Source organism: Hipposideros armiger, unplaced genomic scaffold (genome assembly GCF_001890085.2).
Source record: "Hipposideros armiger isolate ML-2016 unplaced genomic scaffold, ASM189008v1 scaffold_925, whole genome shotgun sequence".
NCBI classification, from domain to species: Eukaryota; Metazoa; Chordata; class Mammalia; order Chiroptera; family Hipposideridae; genus Hipposideros; species Hipposideros armiger.
Window position 1 is genome coordinate 57,740 of NW_017732275.1, and position 19,554 is coordinate 77,293.

Sequence of the window (19,554 nt, forward strand, 5' to 3'; positions counted from 1 at the left end):
AATGCAATATTGAGGCCATTCAGACACTAATTATGCCTCCGTGGCTTTTTTGAAATGACTAAATCAGCATCAGTTCTATAATTATCATTAGCAAGTTTGTATCAGTAGCTCACATCACTTGAAGAGCTCAACTTAAATGATTTGTGAATGTACTCATCTGATACATTGAACACTCTCTATAGATACACACAGGTGCTTGCATATTGCTTTATGGAAAATAGAAAGTCTTTACATGTATATTGCATGAAATATATTTTCAATACAATATTAAAACATTATTTCCATAGCTTGAAATATTAAGGTACATAGAGATACCCAAGATACCTGTGCTTTAAAAGCTCAGTTGGGGTGAACAGTGTAAGAAAATGGAAGACTATTACTCATACTTAAGGCTAGATCTGATGTCTTCCTCATTTTAAAAATGTTCAAATAGGAATCCGGCAAAGATGATTGACAGGAAGAAGTATCCGAATGCAATTCCTCTGTATTTCCATTGTTTCTGTTCCTGAATTATTGATATTGCCAGTAGTCATTTGCCATGAAAACAAATCAAGGTAGGTATGGTAAGCGCTTCCATGAATGCAATACTTATATTTTAAAAGAATGTTTACAGTATACCATTTTTATAATTTAACAGAATAAAAAATTGGTGGGAAAAATAACTAGAGCAAAATAAAGCTTAGTGCAAATTAAAAAGCTTAATTCTGTGACCAAATACATAAATTCTGTGTGGAAAAAAATATTACCGGGAAAAATCAAAACAAAATAAAACAGTTTCTGAGAGGAAAAGCTATGAAGATTTCTTTGTATCACTTAGAAGGGAAAGCCTCACCGTAAACCAGGAAAACCTGATCAGAATTTCTGAATTTAGGTCTCTTCTGGAATAGTGGGGCATACATCAAAAGCTAAGCTATTGTACTTCCCAGTGACAATCTTTCTTCCTTTCTTTCTTTTTCTTTTTTTTTTTTTAATTTTCACACCACCTAGTACTAGATCCTTGTTTTCTACAAAAAAAAAAAAAAACAAAAAACTTGTGCCAGGCTGTAGTATTTTATGACCTACATTATTACCCTCTGGGTAGTGAAATGATGGTGCCAAACTAATTATTGCTTTGTCTAATTTTAAATCCAGGTCTATGGAGATTAACAGCTTGCACATTAATTCAAAGTACCAACAGCCCACCTCACCTAATGCCATTTTAGATGAATTAAAAATCCTGTTTAGGAAACTTTAATATACTTGAAATGAAGAAAATGTGCATCTGTATTTTTATTCAGTATACAAAAAAACCAAATTCACTTTGCTTATTTTGTTGCTCAATCATACTCCAGGGAGGAAGTTTTCTGATCACCAGGCATTACCTCTCTTGAAAATGAAATACTCGGTAGGCCAAAAGCACAGTCTGAGTGGAACTAATTGTAAAGTAGTACTGGTGGTGGGGAGAGGGAGGCAAAATAAGAAGAAGAAAGACAATGTTTAGTTTGAGAGGAAAAAAACCATTCAATTTTAAGGTATTGTCTTTTTGTAAAAAATCTTTGACATTAAATGAATCCCTTTAACACACTGACATTTTGTAATATTACAAAATGAACGTGCAGTATTGAGCAATCAATACGAGTAGACCATCTATAAAAAGTCAAGGAAGCATATCACCAAACCCTACAGGAAGGATTGACAGTTTGAGGGAACAGAAAATTATAGACCATTGCAATAATTTCGCAGCTAGTCACCAGTTTCCAGTTCTATTAGCTATATCTTCTTAAAGCATGGCTCCGACCACGTAAATCTCTTGCTTAAAAAACCTTCCTGAGCTTCCTGTTACCTACCAACTGAAATGCAAACCTCTTACCTAAGGACTGAAGTTTCTGAGCAATGCACCCCTAATTCCATTTCCATCCTTCCCCGCCCCCCCCCCCAACTTCTACACCTGTGTAACGGTTCAAACAAACTAGATTATATGCTGTTCCTTGTAAAGTTTCTCATAATTTCCTTCCTGCTGCCTTTGTGCATGCCTATTTCATCTACAAGTCAACTCAGTTTCCTCAACAAACACTTTTTAGGATTGTCAGTGTGTTAAGTGCGGTTGCGGGGAGGGGTAAAGATGGAAGTTACAATGATTGCCTGCCCTCAAGAAGCTTACAATCTAAGTTAACAGAGGAGTCAAACACTTACAAAGGTACTTTTAAAATGACGTGAAGGTGCGGGGGAGGGGAGGGAGGTGAGAATGGGAGCCCAGGGGAAAGACACTGAAGTGCCTCTAGGGAGCCTGGGAAGTCTCCTTGGAGGAGGTAAGTGCTTAAGGGAGTTAGGCCTCAGAAGAGGAGGGGAAACCAGAGGGCACAATGAAAAGCAAGGCACAGAGGGGACAAACAGCATGGCGTATGCAAACTACAAACAGTTTGTTGTATTGGAGCATGAAGATTGGGACTACAAAGGCCAGGAAGAGTGCCCTCTCCTTCATGAAAGAACCCATATCTTCTTCTGGACAGATCTCCCTTAGGAGTTACTTATAATATTCACTTTGAACTATATTTATCTTGTCTCATTCATAAGTGGTTAATGTCTATTTTCTTTCAATCCTCTGCGATTTTTTTTGGCAATACTTTTAACCACAGTAAGTGTTCAGTATGTACTTCCTAAATGAAATTGAGAATCATGAAAAATCTGGCAGAGGTTGCAGCAAATAAACAAACACTACCACCAGTTAAAGAGTGAACAAAAAAACAAACAAACCCTAATCCTCAGGTTATAAGACGAAAATAATACTCTTGCATAACCAAAAAAGCATCTGAAGTGAACCTATCACAGGATTTTCCAGTTGTCTCTTCATTGTAGAATTAGATCATGGAGATTTATGGACCACTCTAATACCATTTGACAATACCTGTATTCAAGTGTAATTCTAACAAATTGAGTAATTTTACTAAAATAAAGATCACCACTAGTTTTTGGGGAGAGGAGGATGGGTTAAATAAGGACTTCTCAGTAGTTTTAGGTGAATTGAAGTGCACATTAAGAGCCTAAAAAAACCCCTGCAATTTTATGGAAACATTTTAAAAAAATATTGTGCCAGTAATTTGAGTTATGTAAGACCTACGGTAGATTTTGTGAGCAATATGAAAGAATTTCTAGGTCTAATAAACAGCCACTAAATCCTGGAACAGTTTTTGAAACACAGTAGTTTGGAAGAATATATTAATATTGGGCTGTTGGAAAAGTCATGACATATTTTCCTATGTTTTTGGTTGCAAAAATGTGCCATGACTTTTCCGACAACCTAATAATTTAATGTTTTATTAAAATAATTAATACTTGAGTTTGAAGCTAAGAAGCAGTATTTAAAAGTTAAATTGAATTTTGTTTAGTATTGTATGAAAAACCAAACATGATAGCCTCCCAAAACTTGTTTTTCTTTTTAAAGCATCTTGTCAGCCTCATCTCTGTTCTGTGCTGTGTTGCCTCATCTTTTGCTTTCCTTTTCTTCTCCCTTTACGTAAGTAAAGCATATCTCTGTGTCTAACCTGGGTCAAATTATCCTTAGTCGAATGCAGATAACCGTATGGTCATCTGCGAAATCATATTCAGTATCACCTTGCTTATTTCCTTACTCTTCACTTTGGTTGTTGTTGCTTTTATATGTAGAATAAAGACAGAAAAAGGTAGACTTCTACCCCTCTAAATTAGCCTGAGAGAATATTCCTATCTCTCTCTCTCTCTCTCTCCCTCTCTCTCTCTCTCTCTCTCTCTCTCTCTCCTCTCTTTTCCTGAAGGAAAAATAATGATTGGTTGTGTTTATTACACTGTGTATTAGAAATTCATTATATTTGTCCTCTCTACATTAAAAATAAATACATAAAAGAAGTAAGCAATGTAATTACTGCAGTAGGAAAAAAATCAACCCCAAAAGTTTTTCACTGAATTAACTATTTCCTTGATTAGCCAATCAACTTTCTTTAAAACTCAATTTCTTATTCTCATAGCATCACTAGAAAAATTTCATAAAATATAGATATCCTTTACAAACAGAAACACTTCTTTTGAAACTTAAAAGTTTAAAAAATAAATGTAGATAAAATATGGTGGCTGTTAAAATGCTATTTAACTATAACACATCATTAAAGATAGCTTTATTAAAACAACAAAACCCAGAAACATTGTGCTAATTTTGCAAACAAAAAAATGAATCTTTTTGAAAAACAAAGTGAAGTTTCATCTTCCTATGGGAAAAAAGTAGTTGGAGAAAAGCAAACTTGATGCATACTTGAAAAAAAAAAAGCTAGAAATAGTGGGATGACAAACTCTACCGGGGAGCGTTTTCGTCATGTAAATCTCATAATGTACATTCTAGTATGTAAGCCTTTTTTTCCTGGGAGTTTATGTAATTCTGGACAATCTTGAAACTCTGTATAAATAACATGCAGCACTCTTTTAAACAGTTTCCCTTTCTTTGATTCCAATGATAATTACATTCATTTGTATGTTGAATGATGAATTTCATAATCTGTATTTCAAATGAATACGTAAGAGAACTGAAAGAAGTACTACTTATCTATTAATAAACTCCTGCCCCCTTCTAAAAGTAGTGCTTCATTTTGTTTTAAGTATTGAAAATTGATTGCTTTAAGTCCATCATCAAAATACTTTGATTCCATTATACATATTTTATTCAGTGTTTTGGTTTACATGAGGAACTGTGCATTCAGTACTAGGAATTCAGTGTTAAAGATTGATGAGCTTTGAACTTTTTTTAACGAACAAGGACAGAGCAGTTTTGCTTGAATTGCACAGAGCATCTGCTGTGTGTCCAGAGGACTTCTGGTCATCATTCTCCAAATGGGCAATAACTGAAATTATAAGTTCTTCATAGTTGTTGTTATTTTTTTTTTAATTCATCTGTACTCAATCCAACAGTGACCCATAGATATTTTCTTACACTTATTTCTTTGTGGTGAAACCCAATGGGCAACTTGTCATAATATCATTTTCAAAGCTATCTTGTAAAATACAACTAAAGGGGCTTCAGTGTTCTCTGTTACATCAGAATAAAGTTCTTCTGTTTTATTTTGAAGCCTGGTTTAAAAAAAAAATGCACAGAAAGGTCAGATCCATTCCAAAGAGGAATCTCATTCCTTAGAAATATTTGGTAAGATCTTGAATCACTTTTCTTTTGTTTTTTAATTGTCATCTGCTTAGATTTAACTAAAATAATTTTTCCTCCTCATCATGTTAGCTGAATGCATCTTTTCAATGGATAGCCTTTCAAAGGTAAGAAAATCACAAAAGAAGAAGGAAATTCATTTCAAAGTATGTCTTTGGTATTTTTAAAAAGCTGCGTTTCATCATGGAGCTGTAGTTCAGTCTATTAAATCAACAGCAGAGAAGTGGGAGAAATGCGAGCAGAGTCCGTTCTAAACAAGTATATTTTTCGGTCCCAGCCTTCAAAGGTAACATTTTCAGCTTGATGGGTTCCTGGTCGAATAGATAATTTGCCTCTTTCGCTCTTAGCTTTGTTGAAATATAGAGGACTGGATGTCCATTAGGCCAAAGTATAAACTTACCATTTATCCATTAAAGTCATATTTAATGAAAACGAAGAGAAATTATTACCCCACTCACTCTCTTTCTCATTACAATTCCTAAAGAACTTTGCGGGGCACATTATCTCGTAGACATCATGATCAAATGTTATTGTTTGCTTTATTATCTCAGTTGGATGGTTGGCTAGTCTAGAATGAAATAGGTTGAAGGCAATTCTGGAAGTCTAGAAGTCTGAATGAGGTTCCCATTCAAATGATCCTGGTGGTTGGGGGTGGGGCGGGGTGATTAGTAAACCAACTGAGCTTACACTGCATAGTAAGCGTCTGGATGCAGCACATTTACATCTAACAAGAGACCCCAGAAAACGTGTGTGTGTTTCTTAAACCTTATGTTCCGAACAAAAGGCTATCTCAGCAACAGACAATCAGCACTGCATTGCTCCCCGGGATGCGAGCAACACACTCAACTGCACATTTCATTCTTCCTCGGCTCCCAGCACCACAAAGCCCCTACTCTCTTCCCACTCCCGGGTCCCCAGATCGCTCCCTAGAAGGGGGCTGGGAAAGCAGAAGCCTAACTAACGTCTATGCCTGCGCACTGGCAGCCCGCACCGGGGGCCCCCGGGCGCTGCGTTCCCCTGCCCGAGCCGCCGGGGGGAGGTAGGGAGGGGAGCGAGGGAGCGCGAGGGTGGACCGCACACCTAGACACTTAGGGTTTTATTTATTCACAGGGAGGCGGGGGAGGGGAACCGGGTTCATGTGGATTTCCCCCCCGAAGTTGCCTCTTCTTGGCAGATAAAGTCATTTTCTGGCCGGTGCCGGGGGCCCGGGGGAGAGTGCGCGCGAGGTCCCGGCTCTCGGGGACAGACCCCGTCCTGTGCGCGGAGCGGAGGGGGGTGGGGGAGGCTGGACCCGCCGCAGCTGTCGAGAGGGCCGGGAGCGGGCTGGGAGGAGGCCCGCGGGCCGCAGAGCCGCGCAGCCCCGTCCCGGGCCCTCGCGCAGGGGCCGGCCGGCCGCGCGTGGGAAAGAAAAGGCCCCTTCCCCCGCCGGGCACTGGCCCCCTTTCCTCCGGCTGGGCCGCCTGCGAGCGTGGACGGGGAAAGCTCCGGGTCCCGGCGCGCGTGATCATGACCCCGGGGCCCCCTCCGGGCCGCGCGAGCGCGTCGGCGAGGCTGGGCGGCCGCCGCGGCCCGGGCCGTGTAACATGACCCGAGCGGCCGGCCGGCCGGCGCGGCGCGGCCATTGAGCCCTCCCTGCCCATGAATCTCTGGCGCGTCTCTAGCTCGCTCGCCCGCTCGCCTCCCGCCTCCCTTTCTCCCCCTCCAGCTCCGCGGGCTCAGTGCGCCTCGCCCTCTCCCTCCCGGTCCTGCCGCTGCCCGTCTCTCTCCACTGCCCGCCTCTCGCCACTGCCTCCCGTCTTCGCTCCCTCACGGCAGCCTCCGTCTCTTTCTCCCTCTCTCCTTTGAAAACTGATCTTTGGCTCTTAGTGTGAAAGTGATTTGAATTTGGCTCGGCGGCGCTCTGCGCCTGCGCCCAGCCTCTGGCATGCTGGCTCCTTGCAAGCAGCTGTTTTGGGTTTGAAATTCCAACATGGCAGAGGCTGCAGTCCGTCTTCCCTTCAAAAACTTGGAATGATTTCAAATCATAGGCACCTTCACTTAACCCTAGCTTCCATTCATCAGCAAACACATCGGATCGATGCTACGCTAACCTATCGGCTTTTTGCTCCGCGCGTTCAGGTAAGAGGAGCTTCGTAGTTTTCTACCATCTGTTTAAATTTGTTTTTGTTTGTTTTATTTATAAAGAATATACATAAATCCAAGACCTGTAATAAAAAGAGATCTTCGAGTTGTGTCGTAAACATTCAATTTAATTTGCACTCGTTTCTATTCTGTACGCCAACCTGCTGTCTAATTTCTCTGTACAAAGTAGCCCTGAAACATTATAATGCATATTTTTGCTGCTTAATCATTGTAACAATAGTGTGGGATTAAGAGTTCGCGATGGCAAGAATCTCGTTTTCTGCTATAGTGGGCTTACTTATGACTATCTTGTACTTCAAAAATAAAAAATAAGAAAGCGGAGCCGTAGGGTGGGGCTAGACTTTCTTCGGGAACTAACTTCTAAGTAAATAAGAAGTGTAAATAAGAATCTTGCACACACAAAAAGTTGAGGTTAAATTACAATCTCGTGGTTGGGGGAACGTGAAAATGTCACAGGATCGGTTGCAGAAAAATGTAAGCACATCATTTTGGAGGGGTACAGCGTGGTGGGCGTATTGTTGGCAAGGAACGGGAGAGAAAGATGTATAATTTAATGGTATATACAATCCACTGATCCTATTACCGTCCTCCCCGGAGCTCTTGTTAGTTTCAATGGGAGTGAGTGAAATTGACATGGACTTGCATTCCTGGTCATGTGCTTTTTTTCCTTTCTTTCTTCTCCTGTGATCTGAGATCCCCTTTTTGTTGATGTTGCTTTCCCCCTTAATTATATGCATGTAGGTTAAATGAATACCTGACGAAAGGGCCCACGTTTCAAGGCAGTGACATTTGATAGCTGAGAGGAAAAGTGGCTTTAATGAAAAGCAACCTTTGGAATTCCTGCTTGTGAGAAATCCAATTCAGCTTTTTGTGCTGCCAGCAAGAAATGATCAGTAGCACCAGTGTTTATGGTATGTCAGTTTTGGAATTTACTTCCTTTGCATCTAAATAGGAAAGACAAATTAAATAGCATGATCAAACCACTGAAGACTCTGCTTGGAAAGCAGAGGCTCATGATATAATAATTCCTTTTTAAAAAAAGATATGTGTATTTTAATCTGTCAAAATGCTTGTTTATTTTTTGCTATCACTTGTTTATATATTTCAGTTTTAATGAATAGATTACTGTAGTCCACTTTGATCGGTTTTAGCTGTAATCCCAAAGTTGCATGTTACTACTAATGCACTATATAACCGCTGAAGTCAAATGGTATGTAAATTAGTTAAACTCAGTGTGGGTTTTTTTGGGGAGGGGGCTGGGTGGAGGGGGAGAGGGCGGGAGTGTGGGGAAAGACTGCTTACTAATGAAAATACATATATATGTACACACTCAGAACTGGATGAATTTTTCTCAATCTATTAATGCAATTTGACTATCGACGCTCAATGATTGCACTTTGGAGTAATCTGTTGTTCAGAATGTGTGTGTGTGTGTGTGTGTGTTTGGTGGGGGAGTGAGTGAAGGGATATCTTTTACATGAAAAATAAAAAATACATTTTGATTGCTTAAAGTCCTTAATGCCTTTTAAGGAACAGTAGTTCCCCCCCACCCCCCTTTGGTTGCCATTCACTTGTCTGCCTGTCAGCGCTTTTTACTTTTAACCTGTGACAGAATTAAATAATCAGGCACTGAAATTGACTTTGTTTGAAATCGCTTTCCTCTTTCTTTACCAAAAAGAAAAAAAAAGAAGAAGAAGAAAAAGGGTCAGATAAATGGAGTGAGAGGAGGTTTTCAATAGCTCTTGTGACCATGCCTTGTGTACACTTTGTGATATTCAATTAAGACTAAGAGGGAACAACAACAACAAAAAGATGTTAGAAGTATTTTGCATAACCAAAGGATATGTCCACTTTAAACTTTTTTGTTGTTGTTGTAACATTTACCCCACCACTATGCATTCACCCTGAAAACAGAGAAGGGAGAATTTGAAAGAAACAAATAGCAGTGGGGCAAGGCTGCCAGGGGTCTGTAATGTGGCCGTGGTTACTGCTCTCTCATAACACAAATGTGAATACAAGGAAAGGGACTAGAAGAGCGGTTGTGCTATATACACTTCTGGTTGGACTCTGGTGACTATTGAGCTAAACACACACCGCTCTTACACGATAGGAAGGATTTGATTGAATTTTGCATTTGGAACTTGTTGACTTTGAAGCGATCAATAAGAAGACTGTTTATTTTAGATGCACATAATTTGCCCTGAGAAATGTTTTAAGGAGGAGAGAGCACAGCTTTTTTTCCCCCGGAGCTGTTGGAGCGAATGGGATTGCCAGATGGGCGATTTCCCTCTGTGATGTTAAAGCTGTAATATATATTCAGAGCAGATTGGGCTGCTGCCTGTGATGAGGAGGATATTACATTTATAAATTTTAAATCGGAGCTCGGACAATGTGCTGAGAGCAGAAATTGGATGGTTTGACTGTTTACCGTATTGATACTTAAATGTGATTTCTGGGTAGTAGTAATAGTAATCATTGCAATAATATGTAAAAAACACTTTGGGTTAGGCAATCATATAATTCATGACATTTAACAGCATAAATGCTTTTAAGTGTGTAAATTGCCCCCCACCCAGGCTCTGCTTACTATTAAATAATAGTCACATAATTTATTTCCCTGAGTGTTTAAATGCCCGTTGTACACATGATGTTCACTCAGGAGCCTTGTTATCATACACTAGAATTCTGGGAGAAAAAGTTTATGTATATCCCTATAAAGTAGACACTTTGGTATATGTACAAAGTGGCGTTAGTGGCTCCTATTTTGTAACTCTATTACTCTGAATAGTTTTAGATTTTGTTTGTCTCAAATGTGTGGCCTGAAGGAGTCAGCTACAAACCTTAAAAAGGCTGGAAAGTGGACAAGTGCTCACACTCTCGCAGCTCTGCTGTTGCAAATTAAAAGTGTGTTGTGGTCAGGAAATGAAAGCTACAATGTCTCTTTTGAACAAGTCGTTTATCAAGAGAAACATCTATCAGGGACTGCCTTGTCACATTGATCCTTTAAAAGTTAGGTCCGAGGTGGAAGCTGCTTTGATGTTTTGATCCTAAATTTAATACAACAGAAAAAAAAGCAAGGATATTTTGACCAGACTAGATTTAAAAAAAAATGTTTCCTGGAACCAAAAAGATCTATTTATTAGTATTGTACTATGTGTGAAGTTTTTTGGACATAACAGTTGAAAGATTGAAGGGGAAACCCCAGGCATTATAAATGGCTGGTTGTTAAAATATATATTTATGGTACATGTAGTTATGGCTGGCTTCTTGGTTCACATGGACATTTTGAAAATAGATTGCATTAAAGGGAAATTTTGAAAAGAGTGGTTTGGAGCAATATGCAGAGAATCAGAGTTTCATTCATTCAAATTTTAGAGTTGTCCTCTTTCCTTCGTCCTCTCTTTTAATCTTTTATTTCTGTGTTCTATCTTCATTACATGTCACACATTCACTTTTATTTGGAGAAGAAACCTTTTTTTTTCTATAAAAACCATTTCCCAAAACATGCTTGCTCATATCATCTCTATTTATTAACTGTGCATATGGATGGTTATCTGTATAAACTACATGGACTCATAAGGCTTTCGGAACTTCAGCTTAAAAATATAGGTAGATAACAGGTTAAAAATGCCATGTATTCTTGAGTACTGAATATGTAGCATGCGTTGCTCAAATGTTAAAAGGTATTGCTAAGAAAATGACCAAGTTAAAAAACAAATGGTTATTTTTTTATTTTTTATTTTTTGGGTTTTTTTTTTGAAAGCAGTTAAAAGCAGCCTGCTTTATTTTAGGAGGAAAAGATATGAGAGCAGTGCTTCTCTGAAACAGCGTTTTTGGATACTTATACTGCTGGTGGCTACTTGCTATTTCATATGGGTCTATCAACAACTAGGCTGATAGACCACAAAAAGTGCGGTGGGAGTTTTGGGAAGTGCAATACTTGCTAATTAATCATGTCTGAAATGAAAGAATCATAGCAGGGTAATAAAGTCTCATTGTTGTTTTCCTGGAAGAGGGTAAGACTTCTGTTTGGGAGCTGTATGTGTGAGTTGACTTGCTTTTCTCTGCTCTTAAAAAGACAGTTTGTTGGGTCTCTTTGGAATTATTTCAGGAACCATCTTTTTTTGAAAACAGAGAATAGTTTTCTTTCTCCTCACTGTACTGAATCAGTGAGACTCTTAAAATTGTCTCTCATACCTTCTGAGTGAAAACATAGAGTGTTTTTCTTTAGTTACATGCAAGACTCCAGTGGCTAAGTTTCCAGTACTGTTGTGTTTTTTTTCCCCCCATAAATAGAAAATCGTTTTTGTTGTTTTTATTCATGTTAGGCAGGAACTTTGAAAACCGTTTTTTAGTCAGGTACTTCTGATAGACATACAAGAGAGCAGAAATTTCATCAATTACTTTGAGATAGCACAAGAGTATGAGCAGAGAGGAGAGAAAAGAAGTAGTACTTCCAAAAATCTGTAGAGAAAAATCTGTGTAAAACTTGATATTTCTGAGATAGTTTAAAACATTAGCTATAGAAAAAGACAAATGAATAATATCATTATAGGTCTTTTTTTTTTCCTGAGTTTTGGGCTGTCACCTTTCAGAATTTAATATTTTGCTTAGTTCAGGCATAGGGACAGATCCAGAAAGTTTGTCTACAACATTTTTCAAAATTTTTATCTCAGGGTGAAGAAGGCTGTGCTAATGATTCTCTATTTTTGTCTGTTTGGATGTCTTGAATGATTACCTAATTAAAATCAGTTTCCATGGTCCAAAATCAGCAGAATTGCTGGATGTTTTTGAAACAATTATAGGCTTTTATGTTTTGTACTTTCTAGTTTGTTCTTAAAAGCCTGGTTTAATAGAAATGTTTGCAGTTTTGCTTTTGATCAATATATTCTTAGTACAAATTTCACGTACTACTTGTATTAAATACTACATTTGTTGTTGTAGAGCTAATAAATTTAATTACCAGGAATTTAAATTGATTTATAAATTTTTGATTGGGAGAAACTGTTCTGCAGATATTTGTGTGAAATATTGACGTATGCTACTGATCAATAAGACTTGATTCATCAGCATATCTGCTGCTTTATTATCTTCAGTTATTAAATGGCACAGGAAACAATGCAAATGTTTTTTTGGGGGGTAAAAAACTTAATATAATTGTCTCTTTCTTTTAGGATAGACAAGAACTAATGTTTTATTACAATCAATTGAACTTAGAAATTATTTTTAGGTACTACTTGGAAGACTGCAAGTCCAAACACTGTCCCACCTTTTAACTAACTCTCTCTCTCCCTCCCTCTCTCTCTCTCTCTCTCTCTCTCTCTCTCTCTCTCTCTCTCTCTCTGGGACTCTAGCTAAATTTTTTGTCTATTAAAAGGGAAAACCTTTTTTTGAAAGACTGAAAACACATGTTTGTTTAGCAAGTACATTTTATGGTTGAATTTTGTCATTTTATTTTTTTTTTCCCTAAACTTGAATTTTTATCATTAACTTTTCATTTAACGTATGGTAGAAATTTCAAGCATAGCTGCTTTAACATGATTGCTGATTACTGATCCTTTTGATATTTTTGATGTTATCATTTAAATGGCAGTTGTACTCGAGGGATGCTTATGACAAGGAATGCAGACGGTAGAAATAAGCGGTAGGTTAAGAATAGGGTAAAAATAAATGGTACTGATAAGTTTGAAGCAAATCAAAAGCAGGTTGGTATGCTGTGTCCTCAGGCCAGCAGCACACAGGCCTGCCCAGGAAGTGCGGCCTCAGCCCAGCACTTGTGGACGGTACCTGTTGACGAGACAGAGACTGAGGCGGCAGAAAAGATAGGCGATCAGAAACCATTCAAACATGAGATATCATATGGCACTTTCTGTTAATAATATTTACATACTTTATGCAACAAATCTGCTTGTTGTCTTGTTACTTGAATATTGACACTTTCCTTAACATTGCATATGGTGGGCTGTCGTTCCAGGGTACGTTAGAAGCAGTGAATTCAAAGGAGAATTTCAAGTCAGATGTATTTATGTTAAATATATGTATAAATGGAGATGTTTGCTTGTATTTGAGCTACTGTGACTTTCACAGAGCACTGATAGTATCACTGCCTCCAATCATTTTTGAAACTGATAAATCTTGAAAGTAGAATGATGATTTATTATATGAAGGCCCAAGGTTAAACTTTTTTTACCGTGCAACTCAGCTTAAGGATGTATATTTTTATGTTAGGAAATCCTTTTTAGAAAGCATTTTGTTTATAGTCTTGGAAAATGTGTCACTTCTTAGGATTTTGTTTTCATTTTCATATCATGAGTAGCTTCTATGAAATGTTATTAGTAATATATAACTTATAAAGATTTTTCTTGGTGCAGAATACATAATGTAAAATACCTATAAAATGCTGTCTTTCCCCCAGTATCTTAGTGTTGATTGTACCTTTATTCAGTTCCTTTCGTATGAGTTTTGATTTCTGCTGGTAATTTATATATTTATTCTATTCCACTTGTGGATATACTGCTGGGAAGAGAACAGAAACTGCATTTTACTTCACCCACAAAAAAAACCAAAACTTTTTTCCTTATTCAACTAATGTTTGCTTTATGTCAATTGGATGCTTTTTAAGCAACTGACAATTGATTAAATGCCATATACATATGACAGTAAACTCATCTGAGAATGAGTGACCTCTACTTTCATGCTTTGGTTCGTGAGGAAATATTATTCATGGAAACAGTAACATTCGAAATAAAATTTTAAAAGTAGTGTAATGTGAATCCATTGGTTACCAGATATTGTTGTAAACTTTTTGCTGTTCTTTTGATTTATTATCCTTACCATCAACACATATTGTCCCTTTCACATAGGCCTGGCTCCGTAATTCTGGCGTTTGGTGCAAAATTAAAATGTGGGGCACCCTGTTCAAAAACTATTATGAATTCAAGGCAGCAACAGCAGAGCATTAAACCAAGTGCAGGGCCCTTTTGTTGGGGGACCCTGGAGGCTTGCAGAGGACTTGGGGAGATGAGGCTGGCCCTGTCTTCACGACCCACAAACTTTTATCCAGGGCCTGCCCTGTGGAAGTCACTGGGTTTCCTCTTGGAGACTGACTATTCCAGTTATTCCATGTGTCTCTGTCTAAAGAGACACTAATGGTTGTTGCATAAGATAATCGATGGGAAAATGGACCACTAGGTATCTTCTGCTCTAGCTACACATGAAGTGGTGACTGAAATATTTTCCTTTAGCTCATGTTGCCCTTTCTGCTCCCATTCATCACATGAATTTTTGTGCAGATATTCCTAAAATAAATTCTGTGTTTTGGAATTGTTTGCACACAGGTACATATTTAGATATGTATTTCCCAGGCACAGGACAATGAGGATTTGTAGTAATAACCTGGGAGTTTATCTGTTGGCACGTACCAACACTACCCCACCTGTATGAAGCACAAGTAAAATAAGTAATTTTAATGTAGAATCTTACATTGTTTAAAAACATAGAAAATCCTAACTATTAAAAACCAAAACACCACTCATTGAGTGCTAGTTGGGGACGAGGGGGACAAACAACAAAAATAATTATCTTGTTCTTATAGTAGCAGTATTGATATTTGACATTAGAAAGTGGCATTATAGCTACAGAAACGTGGTGGCAGCTGTAGTAAAGAGGAAAAGTAACTCTTTCATGCAGTAACATTAACTTTGTGGTATGTTATATTCTAATTGGGAACTTGGTTTCTGCTATGGAACTGGAATAACCCCCTTCTTTCTGAACAAGGCAGTCCCCATCTAGGACTCCTTTCCCCTTTGGTGTGAACACTCTGGGTTGATGGGTGGACAAACACATTGTTGCTTCCCAGGGTACTTCCCAATGAGATCAAGCTTTGTATTGCGACACCTAAAACTAAATTTTGAGCGCAAGCAGCTTTTTCAAATCAAAACTGAGATGATTTGAAATCATCTCATGGAATGTCCATGAGATGGAATGTCCTGCAAGTAATGGATCTGAGTGCACTTGAAGCTGCACCATTTATTTTCAAAAGATATTTCTCACATCAGATGACTCTGCCAGGAAGGGAAATATCAAAGACCTCGGAAAAGTAACTATTCTTTTATGTAATCCAAGACTGGGGTGAGGGTGGGGGGCTTTACTGATATTTCTGAGGAAGAAAAAAAAAACTGAACTTATTTTGAATGCCTTGTTAGACCTCGTGGAGAGAAATACCATATATGAGACATTCTAAGAAGAAAAATCGTTGCTGTGTAACAGCAACGCTTTGCTCTCTCAGTTGATATGTACTTTAATGAAAGGTGGCTTAGAAATAACTATTAGTAAAAATGTAATCATAAATTCACCTCACAGTTTAGGAGTCTTTTGCAGTGAAGGTATTGTAAACTTGAAATATTTTAGTAGGTAGTTAGCCACAATGTATATTTTTAAATGTTGTATGTTTTGTAACCTATCTCCACCTTCTGTAGTATAATTTAAATTGGGACCCTTACTTCTGTCCTTTAGGATGTTGTGTTTTGTATTAAGTGTTTGGCTTTGAAAAAGCAGGAATCGGGGTAAATATGTGACAATACAGTGCCTTGGTGTGCCCCAAATAGCTGCTTTTAGTTCTCTTCTATTCCCTTATTCTCCCTTTCCATTTCAAATTGAAGTTAAGATTGTAAACTCTCTTAGATCATATACCCGAATGATGCTAAATTATAAACCTTAATTAGGTATGATTCACTGATTTTAATCTTAAAAGATAATTATTCTGAGTAGGATAAAAGGTTCCCTTAAGATAGAAAGCATTTTCATTACAATCCCCATTTAAGATCAAACAAAGAACACTAAATAAACAAAGTACTGTTATTCTTTTAAGCTTAATAAGTTAATACTTTTGAATGTAAGTATATGGATGAAGAAATAGTAATATGGATAGGGCAGCCTTACTGTTTGCAAACATTAAGTGCTTTTGATAAATCTTACTGCCAAGAATTACATGGATCCAAAGGAATCTTTTAAATGAAAACTACAGTTTTGATTCTCTACATGGAATATGCTCTTGTGCACAGACACATTTCTTTGTGAAGGTATCGATGTCAGGGACGCTTTTGGTATTTCTTTATGAGTAATTAGGTTAACGGGGTTAGTTAGAAAATGTATTCTTTCCTGGAAAATGAAAACTTACATTCAAGCAGAGGTAAAAGTGTAGAACATATTCATGACTTTAAGTACTTAAAAAGATATTTTATGAGTCATTTTTGAAGAATAATACCCAATATGTAACTTGTTAAGAATAATAGCCATTTTTACTTTTTAAAGCACATCTATATTAAAACTGACTTTCTGTTCATGAGTCACAAATCTGGAGTCAATTTTAGGCCCAATTTACAAAAGATGTGGGTTTAATCCCCCCACCCCCTTCTGTGGTATCCTAGGCCAGTAGGGTTGGTGCAAAGTTCTCCTTTAAAGAAGAGGTATTTTCGTTTGCATTATTCAGGCGATTAAGCAACATTTTAAAGGGGAATACTGATATGACCCAAATATAAACTTGTGGCCCCCGAATGGCTGATATCCTTGTTGTCTGGAAAACTAGCAGGAAAATAATATCACCAGCTTTGGAATTTTATATGTGTACATGAACAGTGCTTTTTCTTTCTCTGGGAAGATTTAAAATGTACTAAGAATATGATGTGTTCCCTAATTGGAAAAATATGTTTTATGCAATTCTAAGAGTAGTAATCAACTAGTCATCAATATGAATTTACTTATGTATGGTAAAACAGTATAGCATTCAAGACTCTTACTGAGAAATTGATGTTTAGACTGAGCTAGTAGTGTCTCTCTAGAAAGAAAAATTCAGTACATATGCAAAATTCCTATGGGGATTTTTTTTTTTTAACATGGGTGTGAAATCTCTATCACTAACATTTAAGGAGTTACAGTAGTAGGAAAAGAATCTGATGTTTAAAGTTCTTTATCATGCTTTGTTCTTTTAATAAGTCCTCAATGACTGCATACAGTGCATTAATGCTTTTTTATTTTTAAAAATTTTGCCTTGTTTTACTTTGTTTTAGCATCAAAGTAGAAAGAAAGACCTTAGGGGTAAACTATTTTGTACTGTTTATTTAAAACAAAAAGAATGCCCAGTGAGAACAGTACAAAGTGTGGTATAGAGGCTGGTTTATAATGATGGGCAGAAATCCAGTTTTACTCCAATATAATTCTATTTCGTTGAAATCTACCCTACTATCCCAGAGTACCACTATTACTAAGCTATCACCTGGGAGGTGTTGGTGATGTATAATTGTAATGCACATGTGTACCTAAATACATACTTTTTTTATATTTCGCTATAATTTCTACCAGCCAACTCTGCAGGTGTCCTTGTGCTTCGGGCCAGGGAGAAAGAGGTTTTCTTCCAATTTTGTTATTTGCAGACTCACTGGGAACCTTGCTGTCTTATCCATCCTCCTGCTACTGGGCTCCAGTCGTACCCATACCTGTGTACTATTTTTAGGCGCAGGGTTTTTGTTTTTTAGTATTTATCTGTAGGAGTGGTTATTACTTGATCATTTGGTAAATCAAATTTCATTTGAGCCACTAGAATATGATATTTAGATCAGGAGGAGGTAGTTTGCCTTAATGAAGAGGATATTGGGCTGTGTAGTGGGAGGAAATCATAGCAACATTTTTTGGCACGGACAAAAGGTGAAGGATAACTTGTGGGAATGGGGAAATAGCTAAAGGAAAAAGAAATTAGGGAGTTGATGAGGAAAGCTAAGGGTAAGAGCTGTTTTCATGTGACAGTTGCTAAAACTGATATTGGCAGTCTATAAATTAAATCTTAAAAGCACGTGAGAAAACTGATCATTTATTAGGAATTAGAGACTATACACATTAACTAGCATGCGGCACTATAATCTAAACAAATTATATTCTCCTTTTTTAAAATGGCAGGTTCTATATCCAATCTTGAATATATGGAATTTGTGATCACACCAATTAAAATAACTATTCCCCTCCCCCATCACACCCCCAAATTTGAAAAAGTGTAAAAAATATACATGCCTTTAAAGATTATTCATATTACTCAGGCTCTTTTTTTTCCCCCTCAGTATAGTCAGTTTGGTTATGCCACAAGTGAAGTTACTGACAAATCCATTGAGGATTAGGGTATATATTTTTTAAGGCTTTGGATGGAAAATAATGCATTTGTTACCATTATAGGAGTTCAGGTAATTAAAGTAGGTAGATGTATGATTTGATTTGATTTGAGCAAAGATTGATAAATTTTGTAATTATAGTAATACCTTGGTTTGCGAGCATAATTCGTTCCAGAAACAAACTACTCCTATTGCTAGACATCACTCTGCAATGCATTAGTAATGTTTGCTCGTCTTGCGGAACACTCGCACCAAGTTACTTGCAATCCAAGGTTTTACTGTACTCTGTAAATGCTAGCAGTACCTTAACTACTAAAAAGAAAACAAATAAATAAACTAATTTGCCAAAGCCAGTACCTCAGACCAATTTAAATGCAAATTTGGGGGATGACTAATTTCTCTCAAGCTCCCCTAGTGATTTTAATGTAAAGTTGCAATTGAGAACCACTTCTCCGAACCAAAAATGTATACATTTCACGATATCTTAAATGTGTTTCTTTTAAGAAAAAATATTCATCCTGATTTGAGGTCATAAAAATAGAGGTATCCAGAATTGAATATACTAATGATATGTACCAAAGATAGTTCATTATCTGGCTATAAAGTTCAACAACAATTTATGACAAATCTTGAGAACATTGCCACCCATGCTGGAAATGTTCCTCAGGAAGGTGACAATGGTGAAGAAAAGTGTCAGCAAAAGTCAACCGTCTATCATATTTGTGACCTTTGGTAAGTCACTCAACCTCTCTGAGCTTCAGTTTGCTTTTTTGTAAATGGCGAGTTGATCCAATGACTATTAAGAAGTTTTCCAGTTCTATATAATCTGTGACTGCTTGTTCGTAGTCTAGTGAGCTTGAGCAACTTGGAACCTTGTTAGTGGCCGATGGCTAATGAAAAAGATTTTTTGTTTCTCTTTAAGAAATTCCAGAAATTGTCTTGGAAAGAATGAAGGAAGCCCAAAGGCCATTAGTCACTTTGTTAAGCTTTTCAGGAGGGATGGTAACCATTCATTAAATATGCTTACTAATTGGTTGCAAGCAATGTGTCAGCAATTCTTATACCTTGAGAGTTGATGAGTATTTCTTAGCCAATGCT

At 37.4% G+C, this 19,554-nt stretch overlaps 1 protein-coding gene across 5 annotated transcripts in view; it reads left to right on the forward strand.

Annotated features, from left to right (window-relative positions):
- Positions 1-6,871: 6,871 nt before the first annotated feature.
- The window catches only part of FIGN (fidgetin, microtubule severing factor), a 134,754-nt gene continuing 122,071 nt past the window's right edge, over positions 6,872-19,554 (forward strand). The window contains exons 1-2 of one of the 5 annotated variants that reach the window (XM_019630646.1): positions 6,872-7,276; positions 8,042-8,211. In XM_019630646.1, coding sequence (XP_019486191.1) covers positions 8,187-8,211 — 25 coding nt within the window. In that variant the 5' untranslated portion in view covers positions 6,872-7,276; positions 8,042-8,186. Of the gene's footprint in view, positions 7,277-7,705; positions 7,775-8,041; positions 8,212-8,414; positions 8,511-19,554 lie in introns of those variants that run through there. The other 4 variants (XM_019630647.1, XM_019630649.1, XM_019630650.1 and 1 more) reach the window with 4 other exon arrangements.